General features: G+C 39.8%; 1 protein-coding gene across 5 annotated transcripts in view; it reads left to right on the top strand.

The window, feature by feature from the left end:
• Positions 1 to 14,867, top strand: part of mprip (myosin phosphatase Rho interacting protein) — a 441,123-nt gene that overhangs the window by 337,873 nt on the left and 88,383 nt on the right. For all 5 annotated transcript variants that reach the window (XM_072558240.1, XM_072558238.1, XM_072558239.1 and 2 more), the window contains one exon: positions 6,976 to 7,044. In XM_072558240.1, the coding sequence (XP_072414341.1) occupies positions 6,976 to 7,044 (69 nt within the window). The remainder of the gene's footprint in view (positions 1 to 6,975; positions 7,045 to 14,867) is intronic.

The following is a 14,867-nucleotide window of genomic DNA, read 5'->3' as shown; positions in this document are numbered from 1 at the left end:
CGGACTAGTCCTACCTGCCTATCTCCTTTTCCACCTATCCACTCCGCCCTCTCCTCCCTGACCTATCACCTTCATCCCCTCCCCCCCCCCCTCACCCATACTCTATGCTACTTTCTCCCCACACCCACCCTCCTCTAGTTTATCTCTCCACGCTTCAGACTCACTGCCTTTATTCCTGATGAAGGGCTTTTGCCCGAAATGTCGATTTCAAAGCTCTTTGGATGCTGCTTGAACTGCTGTGCTCTTCCAGTACCACTAATCCAGAACCTAGTGGAAGTCCTGTCAACAAGCACTGCTGGCTCTGTGAATTGGTCAGCAGCTCTGTAGTCTCCACAAAGTCACTAAGAACAAAACTAGGACAAAGGTTGCAGGTGTTTCCCAGATTCGAAGTCTAGGCCTCCAGATAAGGTAAGTGCGGGGAATCTCCAGGCAGTGAGTGAAGAGGAGTGGGTGGGTGTTATTGGGGTAACCAGGATGAAGAGACCATTCATTGGAAGCAGCGGTTGATCTTTGACAACACCCACCCAATGTGGAAAGGAGTCAGTTAAGTTGTTGGGACCATTTGAGCCGCCACTACCACTGATAACAGCCCACTAGAAAACTGATTTAAGGCAATGGTCTGGGTGCAGTCCTCCCTGCATTTGACATTTGTAAAGTTTGGGAAGTGAAAACAGTGCAGATTTTCAGATTTCAGATGCAGGAAGAACTGATTACTTTTGATCAACAATCATCCAAACTGAGCAGCAAACCACATGAGTGGCTTGTAGCTTTCTATCATTGTACTGACTGGTCATTGCTGATAGTCATTCCAATTGAGTATTTTATCATTCCTTTCACTTCATTCAGGAGGTATTTGAATAACAGAACTAATATTAGCGATTCATTCAACAAATAATGGAAACAGAGTTGCATCATGTGCCATTGGGTTAATATTAACAATAATCTTGGTTGATCAGTTGTTTTAAAGGAAATTTTATTTAATAACTATTGAAGGAATTTTATGTTTAAAAAGAATGTGCATTGTTATTAGAGAAAATTAAATTTAGATTAAAATTGGCTCCCAGATGCCATTCAATGGAATGTGCTATTTGAGTAGAATGTATCAATAGTTTAAAGCATGGGCTGGTTGAGCACAACTGACATGCTGCCTGTTGCAAATGTCTTGACATCTTATTTGATACAGTCCACCAGTCATTGAAGCATACAGCTTACATGTGACAGAGTGGAACTGAAAGTCTTGTATGACAATACTTGTGTAGTAGACAAAATGTCTTCATGGCTTGACAGCAGCATCCTCTTTATGGAGAAAACCTCTGTGTTCACTGCAAAGTAGCAGCATAAGATAGTCAGCTTCACTAGTTATTCAAATTTCTAAACCCTTTTCCCAATCCAGGATAACCTGATATAGACTGTTGGAGCTGAAGCAAGACATAATCTCAGGATAGAGCTTGCTTTTATCTCATGATGAGTTAGAACAGAATTACTAATCTACATGATCCCCTACATTATGCATGGTCTGAAGTGTACAAGTTTCTTTCATTCTTAACTTTTAATCTGTATGTGGCACAATATCACCTTTTATAGACAACTGTACTATAAACAATACCTGCTTAAAACAGACCCATACTGTACTTGAGTATTTGTTACAAATCTTCTGGGTTCTCCTCTGCAATCACCTAAACGCTTACATTCAATGGTCGCTGTATATGTTGGGATTTCTACAATTCCAGACGCTACAAGAGCTAATCTCATTGGTAACCTCATGAATACGTCCCTAGCCAACTGTTCATTGTGTAAGCTTGATGCTGACCAAAGATGTATCAAAGTTATCCTGCATGATGATGGCTAGCTTGATCAAACTGTCACTCACTTTGTATCTCAAATTCATAAAAGACCTATGTTTACCTCTCTTAGCCCTAATGGTATCCAATCTACCTCCGATTACCCTGCAAGGTGAAAATATCGCAAAAATGTGAACAAAAGGGTCTATTGCTGCTAGCTTTTTAGTCAACACAAATGGTTTTCTATATTAAAAGGTTCCTGCCATCAAGCCAAAAAGGTCATTTGCTAAAACAAATTAATAAGAAGTTTGGAATCGCTGTGATGTCAGCTATGAAAGCTGAATGTCCCACTATTTAGTAGAATGTTTCAAGTGACATGTCCCCTTGACCATTTGCATTGGGCAGCATGTTGATCGTGGTCAACTAGCCTGTGCTTGCAAGTCTTAGAACAGTATGTCCACTATTAGATGATGCTGCTACAAGACATTTATTTGTTGTAAAATCTAGACTGCGGGCAGCATTAGTCCGGCTCGCTATCTGCCGTATTTGCAGATGCTAGAAGTTTTTTATTAACATGCAGGTCCTGTTTTACGTTAGCAAAAGGAATTTATATACGTACTACACCTTTTTCATTAGGAAACCCTTCAAGGGGTCATGGAGACATGACAATATCCTGATCAATCAAAACCTACCTGCTAAATAATTTGGTGTCCCATTTTTCAAGTCTGTTTCTTGTATCCTGGTCCTAGTGAGAGCAAGATGAGAAACTTTGAGTTGCGTTCTTTTTGATGTAATAATTTCAGTACTATAAAGCAGTTACTTAAAATAAAGCAAAACTTGCAAAGCCTTGCATCCAGATCTATTGATTTTAATATTGAAATCAGTTCAGGAGATAGAAAGCACAATGAAGTTTAAGTTATTGAAGTATTTTAATCTTCTTTCAAAAGGTGACTAATTAATGCTGGCCTTGAGATTAATATACAGCCCAACAGTGTGATTCTTAGATTGAAACAAGTATCTGTACTGATTTACCAATTGATCTTTTTAAAATTTAAAAATGTATGTATCTTGAACATATTCAGTGACAGTCTCCACAACCTTCAGTGGTAAAGAGTTCTACAAGTACGCTATCCTTTTAAATAAATTTTCCTCATCTCAGCCCTAAATAGTCTACCCCGTATGGTGAGACTGTGTCCTCTGGTTCTAGACTCCACAACCAAGGAAAATGTCCACTCTCTTCATAGTCTCTCCATCTGTTAGACTTTTATACATTTCAATGTGATTCCCTCCCATCCTTCTCCACTCTAGGAAATACCAATCCAATCAAATTCCCCTCTCCTCAGGGCAGTCCTGCCCTACCTGGTATCAGCTTAGTGAACCTCCTGTGCAATCCCTCTGTCACAAGTATGTTTTCGGTAGGGATACCAAAACAGCATGCAGTACTCTGAATGTTGGCTCATCAAACCCCTGTATAACTGCACAAAGACATCCCTATGAATGAATGCTGGTCCTCTTGCAATGATGGCCTATATATCATTTGCTGCACCTGCATGCCTACTTTCTAAATAAGAACATCTGGATCCCTTTGTACATCCGCACTTGCTAATATATCACCATTATAAATAATATTCTACCTGACCTTTTTTAAAGTATCTTGACAGACTGATCATGTTGTTTAATATTTAATGCTTAATACATCAAGAACTAGTGGAATTGTATCGAGAACATAGTATCTTGCAAAGTAATGTATAGAAACTGACATCTTTAAAAGATTTCACCCATAAACTATTCTGTGAAATCTTCAATAGGATGCTAATTTTAAAAGAAAATATTAAATGGTCTCTTGTATTTGAGTAAGGATAGAAGATTTGGGTGGCATTTCTTTGACATTAAATACAAGTAACACAATTGTCCATTAAATCTCATTGTACCTTTTTTGCACCCACCTCTTCTGAATTGTCAGTTGAGCAAAATTCTAGTTTGGATACTTGGTCTGTGTTACCCAGTTTTAATGAGGTGGTACTGCAATGGGCATCAGTACCCTTTGATTGGAAAGAGAAAAATGCCACATTGTTTCCTGTTCTTGATGGCTATTGAGTGAACCCTTTTGACACCATGCCTGTACTAGTATTAGTTGAAAGACCAAACTGGCTAGTCTAAGAGTGTCTCCATTTCAGTTAAAATATTAGCTTTGCCAGTTCTGTTAATGATGAAATGTATACATCCATAAATTGCTGCAAATTGGAAATCACTCATCAAGCAGCAATCTGGGTTCAAGCCAGTTATTAATATCTGCTGTTGTCATTAGGATGAAAGTTGTATGTTTTATGTATATTAATTTTTTTTAAGAGTCTTGATTTAAGTGAACAAATATGGGTATTGGTTTGTTTTTGTGAAGGCGTTTTAAATATTAATCAGGTCAGGCTTTTGGAATCATGATTTTAAACCAGTATGTGCCACCTGAATTGTTACTGGAAATGTGCTTATACTGTCAAGGTTTATGCCAAGTGAGAAGAAAAATCGTAAACTTAGCAAAAGCTAGGATGTACAAGTCTTTTATTTTAATTTTGTGCAAAAGCTTTTGGTCAGTTCGAAGGAGGTCTGACTGGCCTCCTCAAGAATGGTCTTTCCAAGAAAAGGAGATAGTTCTGAGTAGCTAAAGGAATGTTTGTTCAGTGAAAGAGTTCAGTTTATGAAACTTTCGGACGTGAGTGTTTGTTAGAATCTGCAGATTCTTAAAAGACTGAGAATGTTTATGCCGTCAGTTGTGTGAGGATTCATATAAGAGGTCTTCCTAGCTCATCAGACTGAAACTGAGAGACACCCATTTTTCTGATTTTTTTTTTTCTGGTTTTTGGATAACTGTGAAGTAATAGTGTGGGGGAGTAAGTGGAAATTTGTTTTACTGTGTTTTTTGAAATCTTTCAAACTGACATACATTAAATAGGGGAAAGTGAGAACTGCAGATCAGAGTCAAGAGTATGGTATGGAAAAACGCAGCAGGTCAGGCAGCATCTGAGGAGCAAACTGAAATACGTAGCTTGATTTGTCTTTTTTTTTACTACTTCTGTGTACTAAATGTTTTTGTTTAGTCAAAACCCAGTCTGTAGCCTCATGTGTTTATGTTTTTGCATAAGATGTCACTTTTTAAATGAAGAAACAAACAAACGTATGATCTGTCACACATGATTTTCATTCAGGGATTTGAGTTACCAATAGTTGGTACATCAGCTGTGACCATAACATAGTTCCTTAATATATTTCTCTCATTCAGTGCTTAGGGTAACACTGGGTTTGTAGTTTATGAAGTAGGTTCTGGAGTATATAACATTTTATTGAAATAAATGATGGTTCAATATTTAAAGCAGGTATCTGCAGTAGTAACTATGCTGCCATTATAACATGAAAAAAATTTAAATGGACTTAGTTGGAAAATCTCAATCATTGAAATATTTGATTTGTTCAAAACTGAAAGTATGATAGATGCGGGATAATGGTTCTGTCTCTGGAATTGGAAGAGAGGAATAAATGTGGCACAGCAGTCATTGTCTCACTTCTAAGGAAGAATGGTATCTTAGCTTGCTATGTTTTGGTGACTGCTAATGGTTGCAAAACTACCTCATAATGTGTTGCAATGATGATTTTATAATAGATTTTTCCTCCAAATCAAATGATGTGATGAAATATATTATCTGTGCCATGCATTGCCAACCACTAGGTTAGTCTCATTTGATCTGTGACATATTGATTTTGTGGCTTGAGCTAAATCACCCAGAAAAGGCAAGAGCAATGTGAAATGATAAGAGCAATGAATGAGTACAAATTGTTTTGTTACAGAGTGAGGGAAGCAAGTAACATGACAATAGAGTACAGCTTCTGAGCATGGGACGTGTCTGCATAATCAGTTTTTCTTTTTTATTTTAATCACCTCTTGTTGAAGAGCTTTGTCATAACAGTGAGTGAGCCTAGTGCGAACTCGAGTGCACTCAGCCATGATAGATGGCTGCTGAAGCAGAGGCATGTTTGGATTCCTGGCGACTTCTGCATCTGGTGCAAATTCATGGAGGTGGCAATGGAGGCAAGTTTGTGCCAGTAAGAGACCCAACATCACTGGCAATAGCTGCATTGGTGAGTTGGGCCCAAAGCGGACTCATGATGGTGCCAGAGTCAAGTTTGGGCCAGCGTCGTACCTGGCAGCATCAGTGTCTGCATTGGCAGAATCTAGCAAGGACCCATAGTGGCAAGGATGTTGTTGGAGGCAAGATGATGCCATAGAGTGGCTATTTTCATTCTAGCAGCAGTGGCAGAGTGAAAGGGAATCATGCATTGGCAGTAGGCCCATGGTCTATGACAGAGCAGTTAATGAGAAGGATTGCAAAGTTGAATTATTTTTCTGCCTTTATATTCTATATTTTGGTTTATTTTTGTGTTTTAAGATGGTACCAGAGAGTGGTGACAGTATACAGCACAAAATACATGTGACAATAAATAAATCAAAATCTGTTCTGTCCTATTTTGTATGGCTTAAGTAGCTTTGTCTGTGAGTTGCCATAGAACATATGACTTCCTTTAGAAAAGTAGTCCCTGCCATAGATGAAAATGTGAAAAGAAGATCGTAACCAAACAATTTCTGTGAAATGCAAAACACTAATCAGCATAACAAGCCATTACTTCACCCGTAAATGTGGAAGAGTCCCAAGTTCATTACCCACCTTGTGCTTAAATAATTGATCTCAACCATGAAGGCAGTGAAGGTGTTGCAATTGACCACAATGATCCTGGATTAAAGAGTGAAAAATTCCTGCTCCTGAAATATCAAGTGACCATTGCTATTCGTGCTCACGTACATACCTGTCTCTCCCAAGATGAAGTAGTGTGCCACTGTGTGAATGATTGCTTTTGGGCAAAGTACTCTAAGTAATAGGCACTTGTGTAATTCTGATCCAGCAGGAGAAAAATCTTGCTGGAGAAATTTTAAATATTAATTAAAAACATTATTCATTTTTGCAAATGTTATGAATACTTTTTATTAATGCATGGGTGCATAACTCTATGTTAATGTCCTGCACTTTAATTGCATGTTGATAAAACTAAATTGTGTACAGAGTTGACTGGAGTGTTAAATATTATTTGCAATTCAATTTAACTCTAGTATCTTAATATATTGTTTATTAGTTTGTTTTATGTTTTTCAGTGGAAGAAATACTGGTTTGTACTGACTGACCATAGCCTGCGTTACTACAAGGACTCAATTGCTGAGGACGTAAGCATTATATTTCGAAATTATTCTGAAATTAGTTAAACTATGCCGACTGCCCTGAGCTATATTTGGGAGCTCTTATTAAATGTGTATGTTGATTGCCTTTTTTGTGAGAACCTGGACAGAGAAATGAAGAGGTAAAGCCTCATTGCAGAAATAGATATTAAGCATAATTTTAGCTTTTGGTGACGTAGTAAACAGATCTATACTGCATCAGGCCTCAAATTTTTATAAACTCTTCTTTCCACCGAATTTCAGCTGTAATGTTGACTATCATTTAAGTCTGCTATAGTAACGATTACGTGTTGAGAATTCCTTCTGAAGCTGCTTGCAAATTAATTTATGTCTAGTTGTAGTTAATCTGGGAAAACTGTTTTTGGTAACTGTTCCATGCTTAACTGCCCTTGGATTTACAGTCAGTATTATTAACACTCCTTTACTACTAAATCCATGTCTCCGTTATCTGCACGTATTGCAGTACAAACATCGATTTTGTTCCTGAATGACAGGAAATACATATAGCTGTGGAGCAATTTTAAGAAAACCACATCAACTGCAGTTCAGGGTAGAAGGGTCAGCAGTAGTCCTATGCAGTGACCTATTTTCCAACTCTTTGCAGAGCTTTATATTTGTCCATTTCTGGCCTCTTATCCATCCCCGATTTCCCATCGTCCTACCATTTGAGAATATACCTTTAGCCACCTCAACTGTAAGCTCTAGAATTCTCTCCCTGAGCCACTCCACTTCTCCATTAAACGATTTGAGAAATGTACTACTTTCAACTCTGAATCCATTTTTGCATTATTACACTCCTGTGAAAACCTTGGAATGTTTTACCATGTTGAAAATGCTGTGCAAAAAAAGTTGAAGTTGTTAAGCTGTACCTATACTGCTGCTTTCAGAATAAATCTAGAAGAATGAACTGAAAGGATGTGAATTTATTTTCTTTACATACCTTGATTGAACCTTTTCAATCACTGTTTGAATTTTCTAATTTTACTTATTTCATTGCCTTGTACTGGCTAGTTCTATTATGCTGAATTACTGTAACAACTAGAAATTGAAACACCAGGTTTTTTTTCTCTTTAGAAGTGTGAAACCCAAAACGTTCTCACTAAATTCACTGAAAATAATTCCTGTATTGGAAATCTAAAATATGAAAGGAAATTGCAAGATATACAGCATGGAAACAGACCCTTCAATCCAATTCGTCCATGCCAGCCAGATATCCTAAATTAATCAAGTCTCATTTGCCAGCACTTGGTCCATATCCCTCTAAACCCTTCTTATTCATGTACCCATCCAGGTATGTTGTAATTGTACTAGCCTCCACTACTTCCTCTGGCAGCTCATTCCATACACGCACCACCCTTTACTTGAAAAAAGTTGCTCCTTAGGTCCCTTTTAAATCGTTCCCCTCTCACCCTAAACTTATGCCCTCTAGTTTTGAACTCCCCCCACCCCAGGGAAAAGACCTTGTCTATTTACCCTATCCATGCCCCTCATGATTTTATAAACCTCTGTAAGGTCACCCCTCAGCCTCCAACCCTCGAGGGAAAACAGCCCCAACCTATTCAGCCTCTCCCTGTACTCAAACCCTCTAACACTGGCAATAAATCATTATAAATCTTTTCTGAACCCTTTCAAATTTCACAACATCCATCCTATAGGAGGGAGACTATAATTGCGCACAATATTCCAATTGTGGCCTAACCATGTCCTATATAGCTGCAACATGACCTCCCATCTCCGATACTCAATGCTCTGACCAATGAACAAAAGTATATTAAATGCCTTCTTCACTCTCCTATCTTCCTGAGATTCCACTTTCCAGAAACAATGAACCTGCACTCCAAGGTCTCTCTATTCCGCAACGCTCCCCAGGACCTTACCATTAAATGTACAAGTCCTGCCCTGAATTGCTTTTCCAAAAACAGCACCTTATATTTATCTAAATTAAACACCATCTGCCATTCCTTGGCCCATTGGTCAATCTAAACAAAATCCTGTTGTCCTCTGAGGTAACCACCTTCACTGTCCACTGCATCTCTAATTTTGGTTTCATCTGCAAACCTAGTAACTGTACGTCCTATGTTCACATCCAAATCATTTTATGTAAATGACAAAAAGCATTGGACCCAGCACCGATCCTTATGGCCCACCATAGGCCTCCAGTCTGAAAAGCAACCCTCTACCACCACCCTCTTCTCCCTTCGAGCCAGTTCTGTGTTCAGTACAGTTTTCCTGTATTCCATGTGATCTAACCTTGCTCACCAGTCTACCATGAGCAACTTTGGTGATAGTGACCACGATTGAATTATGTTTGCTTTAGCAATAGAAAGGCACAGGTATATAACACAGAGCAAGAGTTATTGCTGGGGGATAGGCAATTTAGATGCAATTAGGCAAGATTTAGGATGCATAGGATTGGGAAGGAAACTGCAGGGGATGGGCACAATTGAAATGTGGAATTTATTCAAGGAACACCTACTGCGTGTCCTTGATAGGTACGTACCTGTCAGGCAGGGAGGAAGTGGTTGAGCGAGAGCGCCATGGTTACTAAAGAAGTTGAATCTCTTGTCAAGAGGAAGAATACAGCTTGTGTTAGGATGAGATGTGAAGAATCAGGGCATTTGAGAGTTATAAGTTAGCCAAGTAAGACCTAAAGAGAAAACTAAGAAGAAGCAGGAGGGGACATGAGAAGTCATTGGCAGGTATGATCAAGCAAAACCGTAAAGCTTGCTTTAGGTATAACAGGAATCAAAGAATGACGACAGAAAGATTAGGGCCAATCAAGGATAGTAGTGGGAAATTGTGCGTGGAGTCCGAGGAGATAGGGGAAGTGCTAAATGATTATTTTTCGTTAGTATTCACACTGGAAAAAGACAGTGTTGTCGAGGAGAATACTGAGATACAGGCTACTAGACTAGACGGGACTAACATTCACAAGGAGGTGGTGTTAGCAATTCTGGAAATTGCAAAAATTGGTAAGACCCTTGGGCTGGATGGGATTTATCCTAGGATTCTCTGGAAAAACCGTGGAGGAGATTGCAGAGCCTTTGGCTTTGATCTTTATGTTGTCATTGCCTCGAGGAAGAGTGCCGTAAGATTTGAAGGATAGCAAATGTCCACTTGTTCAAGAAGGGGAGTAGAGACAAACCTGGTGATTATAGACCAGTGAGCCTTCCTTTGGTTGTGGGTAAAGTGTTGGAAAAGGTTATAAGAGTTGGGATTTTTAAGCATCTAGAGAGTAATAAGTTGATTCGGAATAGTCAGCACAGTATTGTGAAGGGTAGGTCATGCTTCACAAACCTTATTGAGTTCTTTGAAATGGTGACCAAGCAGGTGGCTGAGGGTAAAGCAATTGATGTGGTGTATATGGATTTCAGTAAGACATTTGACAAGGTTCCCCATGGTTGGCTATTGAACAAAATACAAAGGCATGGGATTGAGAGTGATTTAGCGGTTTGGATCAGAAGTTGGCTAGCTGAAAGAAGACTGGGGATGGTGGTGATGGGAAATGTGTATCCTGGAGTTCAGTTACTAGTAGTGTACCACAAGGATCTGTTTTGGGGCCACTGCAGCTTGTCGTTTTTGTAAAAGACCTAGATCAGGGTGTAGAAGGATGGATTAGTAAATTTCTGGATTACACTAAGGTCAGTGGAGTTGTGGATAGTACTGAAGAATGTTGTTACAAAAGGCCATAGATAAGCTACAGCAGTTGAAAAGGGAGTTTAGTGCGGAAAAGTGTGAGGTTATTCACTTTGGAAAGATCAGCAGAAATAGAGAGTACTGGGCTATTGGTAAGATATTTGGTAGTGTAGATGAGCAGAGGTCTCGGTGCCCATGTACATAGATCCCTGAAAGTTGCCACCCAGGTTGATAGAGTTGTTAAGAAGTCATACGTTGTGTTAGCTTTTTATTGGTAGAGGGATTGAGTTTCAGAGCCCCGAGACCATGCTGCAGCTGAATAGAACTTTGTTGCAGTCACACTTGGAATATTGCACACAGTTCTGGTCACCGCATTTTGGAAGGATGTGAAAACTTTGGAAAGGGTTCAGAGGAGACTTACTATGATGTTGCCTGGTATAGAGGAAAGGTCTTATGTGGAAAGGCTGAGGGACTTGAGGCTGTTTTCGTTAGAGAGAAGAAGGTTGAGAGGTGACTTAATTGAGACATGCAGGATAATGAGAGGGTTAGATAGATTGGACAGTGAGAGCCTTTTTCCTCAGGTGGTGATGGCTAGCATGAGGGGACATAGCTTTAATTTTGAGGGGTGATTGGTATAGATAGGAAGAATGTCAGAGGTAGTTTCTTTACTCAGTATGGGGGTGTTGGACGTGCTGCCTGAAACAGTAGTAGACTCACCAATTTTAAAGCATTAAAATGGTCATTGGATAAACATATGGCTGAAAATGGAATAGTGTAGGGTAGATGGACTTCAGATTGGTTCCACAGGTTGGCACAAGATCAAGGGCCGAAGGGCCTGTATTGCACTGTGTAATGTTCTATGTCATATGAGGAACATTGTTGAACACCCTACTGAAGTCCATGTAGGTCATGTCCACCACTCTGCCCTCACCAATCCTCTTTGTTACCTCTTCAAAAACTCAAATCAAGTTAGATATGATTTCCCAAAAAAAGCTACATTGACTATCTCTAATCAGCCCTTGCCTTTCCAAACACTTGTAAATCCTGTCCCTCAGAAATCCCTCCAACAACTTGCCCACCACCAATGTCAGGCTCACCAGTCGACAGTTCCCTGGCATTTCCTTACCACCTTTCTTAAATAATGGCATACGTTAGCCAATCTCCAGTGTTTTGGCACCTCACCTGTGACTAACAGTGGTCCAGATATCTCAGCAAGTACCCAGCAATCACTTTCTTAGCTTCCCACAGAATTCTAGAGTACGCCTAATCAGAACCTGGGGATTTATCCACAATGTGTTTTAAGACATCCAGCACCACCTCTGCAATATGGACATTTTTCAAGACATCACCATATTCTGTATCTTCCATGTCTTTCTCCACAGTGAACACTGTTGCAAAATACGGAGTTACTATCTTCCACACCTCCTTCAGTTCCACACATAGTTTTGTCCTTAATGTATTTATAAAATCCCTTTGGATTCTCTTTAACCCTATTTGCCAAAGCTATCCCATGTCCCCTTTTTGCCCTCCTGATTTTCCTCTTAAGTATACTCCTACTGCCTTAATACTCTCTTGATCTATCCTGTCGATGCCTGATATATACTTCCTTCTTTTTCTTAATCAAAGCTTAATTGGGGGGGGGGGGGGAGAAGGAGGGAGGAGATATTGGTACAATCCAAATAAGGTAACCATCCCTTTCTTATTTCTCAGTTCCACCCAAATAACTTTCCTGGATGTATTTCCAGGAATATCCTTCCTCAGTGCAACTGTAATCCTATCCCTAATCAAAAACGCCACTCCCCCTTCTCTCTTGCCTCCCTTTCTGTCCTTCCTGTAGCATTTGTATCCTGGAACCTTAAGCTGCCAGTCCTGTCCATCCCTGAGTCGCTTTTCTGTAATTGCTATGATATCCCAGTCCTAACCATGCCCTGAGTTCATCTGCCTTCCCTGTTTGGCCTCTTGTATTGAAATAAATGCTGTTTAGTTTATCAGTACTACCTCATTCTCTGATTTGTTCATGCCTGCCCTGACTGTTCTTGATTTGCACCCTTTCCCAATTGTACCAGTCTCAGACTGACTTCTTTCCTCACTATTTCCCTGGTCCCACTACCTCCAACCTTAGTAGTTTAAATCCTCCCGTGCAGCTCTAGAAAATCTCCCTGCCAGTATATTTGTCCCCTTCCAGTTCAAGTGCAATAAGCCCTTATATCGGTCAACTCTACCCCAGAAGAGATTTCCATGATCCAAAAATGTGATCCGTTCTCGCCTGCACCAACTTCTCAGCCATCCATTCAATTGCTCTATCCTCCCTATTCCTACCCTCACTAGCTTGTAGCCCTAGGAATAATCCAGAGATTATTACCCTTAGGGCTTCCTTTTTAAACTTTTGCCTAATCTCCTATATTCTCCCTTCAGAATCTCATCATTTTCCCTTCCTATATTATTAGTTCCAATATGTACAATAAGCTCCTGCTATTCCCACTCCCCTTTGAGAATATTCTGCATTCTCCCCGAGATATCCTTGATCCTGGCACCAGGGAGGCAACACACCATTCTGATTTCTCTCTATCAGCCACAGAAATATCTGTCTGTGCCTCTGTCTAGAAAGTTCCCTATCGCCATTAATTGCTTGGAACTTGATGTACCCCTTGTTACATTAGATCCAGTCTTGGTAACAGAAACTTGACTGTGCTACATTCCCCTGAGAGTCCATCATTCCCTACATTTTCCAAAACAGCACTCTTGTTTGAGATGGATAGCCACAGGAGACTCCTGTGCCTGCTTTCCTCTCCTACCTTTCCTGGCAGTAACCCATCTACCTGACTCTATCTCCCTTTCTATAACTGCCATCCATCACACCCCCTATCTCCTGTAAGTTCCTGATAGCCTCTAACTGCTGCTCAACCGATGCATGCGATCTGATAGGATTCACAACTAAACATTCTTCCTGCAGACATTATCATCAGTAACGTGGAAATTCTCCCTAATCTCCCACATACGACAGGCAAAGCGCATCACTCTATTAAAGGCCATCTTTGCACCTTAATAATCTACAGAAAGTAGCACAATCTTACTGCTCTTAAAAAAAAAACACTGCTCCAGGCTAACTTAGTACCTATGTTTTATATTTTTAAATTTTAATCAAGAGACCGATCTTAATAAAACATATAACCAAAAAAACCCACTCTCCTCACTCATTTAAAAAAAAATGACAGCAAGGTTACACTTAAAAATCATGCACGCAAGGTCAGCTGTGAATTTTGCTGTTTTACTTAGAGGCACTCTGACGTCCAGAAGTACTTGAACTCCAACAGCAAAGGCAGTGGCTGTGCAGATTTGCTGCTGTGGCAGACAACATAATAGATCTCCCTCTCTCTCACCATGTGGTAACTGCCTTTGTTCTCTTCCTCCTTTTTAAAATGCCATTGTTTTGATCTTTTCCCCCCAAAGTTCCAAAACAATGCAACAGCTTATAAAATAGTAATTACTGCTCCTGGAATTTGAGGAACTCCCCTCTAACACCTAAAATACCTCCAAAAAGGAGCAGCTCTTACAGCCACAAATTTTCCCTGTCCTCCATCTTTGATTACCTAGAATCCTTGTGATGAGAGAAAGTACGTTTGGCCTTTCATTAGAACTGGGAGACTTTTAGTGGTAAACACTTTAAACACGTGCATTGCTTTGGAAGAATAAAAGATCTGTGATAGACTGTATTAAATGCTTGGTAATCCCCCATCAGTATATGGCAAATAGTGCAGTCTGTTTACCTGGGGTCTGTGACCCTTCCCTTCTACCACATTTCCAGGTGATGGGAATCTCTTGTCGGATTTTTGGTATCATTCCTCCCTGCTATTCTGCCTTTACATATTTATATCTTCCAGTCCCTCCTTTTTTCTTCGCATCTCAAGTTGCATACTCCCTTTGTCTTATCATCTCTGTTAATCATTTATGTCCTCCACTCTGTTGCATAATTCCCCTCTTTGATCTTTTGCCTTTCATTGACTTGGAATTTGCTGGAAGCTGTTCACCTCTAAATTTTTCATTCCTCAAGAAAGATCAATGTCCTGATCATTGGGCCAAATTTGGGGAACCTCATTCAGCTTTTTCTGCACCATTCATCTCAAAACTTTGGTGTTGTAACTTGCTGAAAATTTAAACTAATAATTGTAGTGAGG

The sequence above is a fragment of the Chiloscyllium punctatum genome, chromosome 39 (assembly GCF_047496795.1).
Source record: "Chiloscyllium punctatum isolate Juve2018m chromosome 39, sChiPun1.3, whole genome shotgun sequence".
Taxonomy (NCBI): Eukaryota; Metazoa; Chordata; class Chondrichthyes; order Orectolobiformes; family Hemiscylliidae; genus Chiloscyllium; species Chiloscyllium punctatum.
This window is presented reverse-complemented; position numbering and strand designations above follow the sequence as displayed.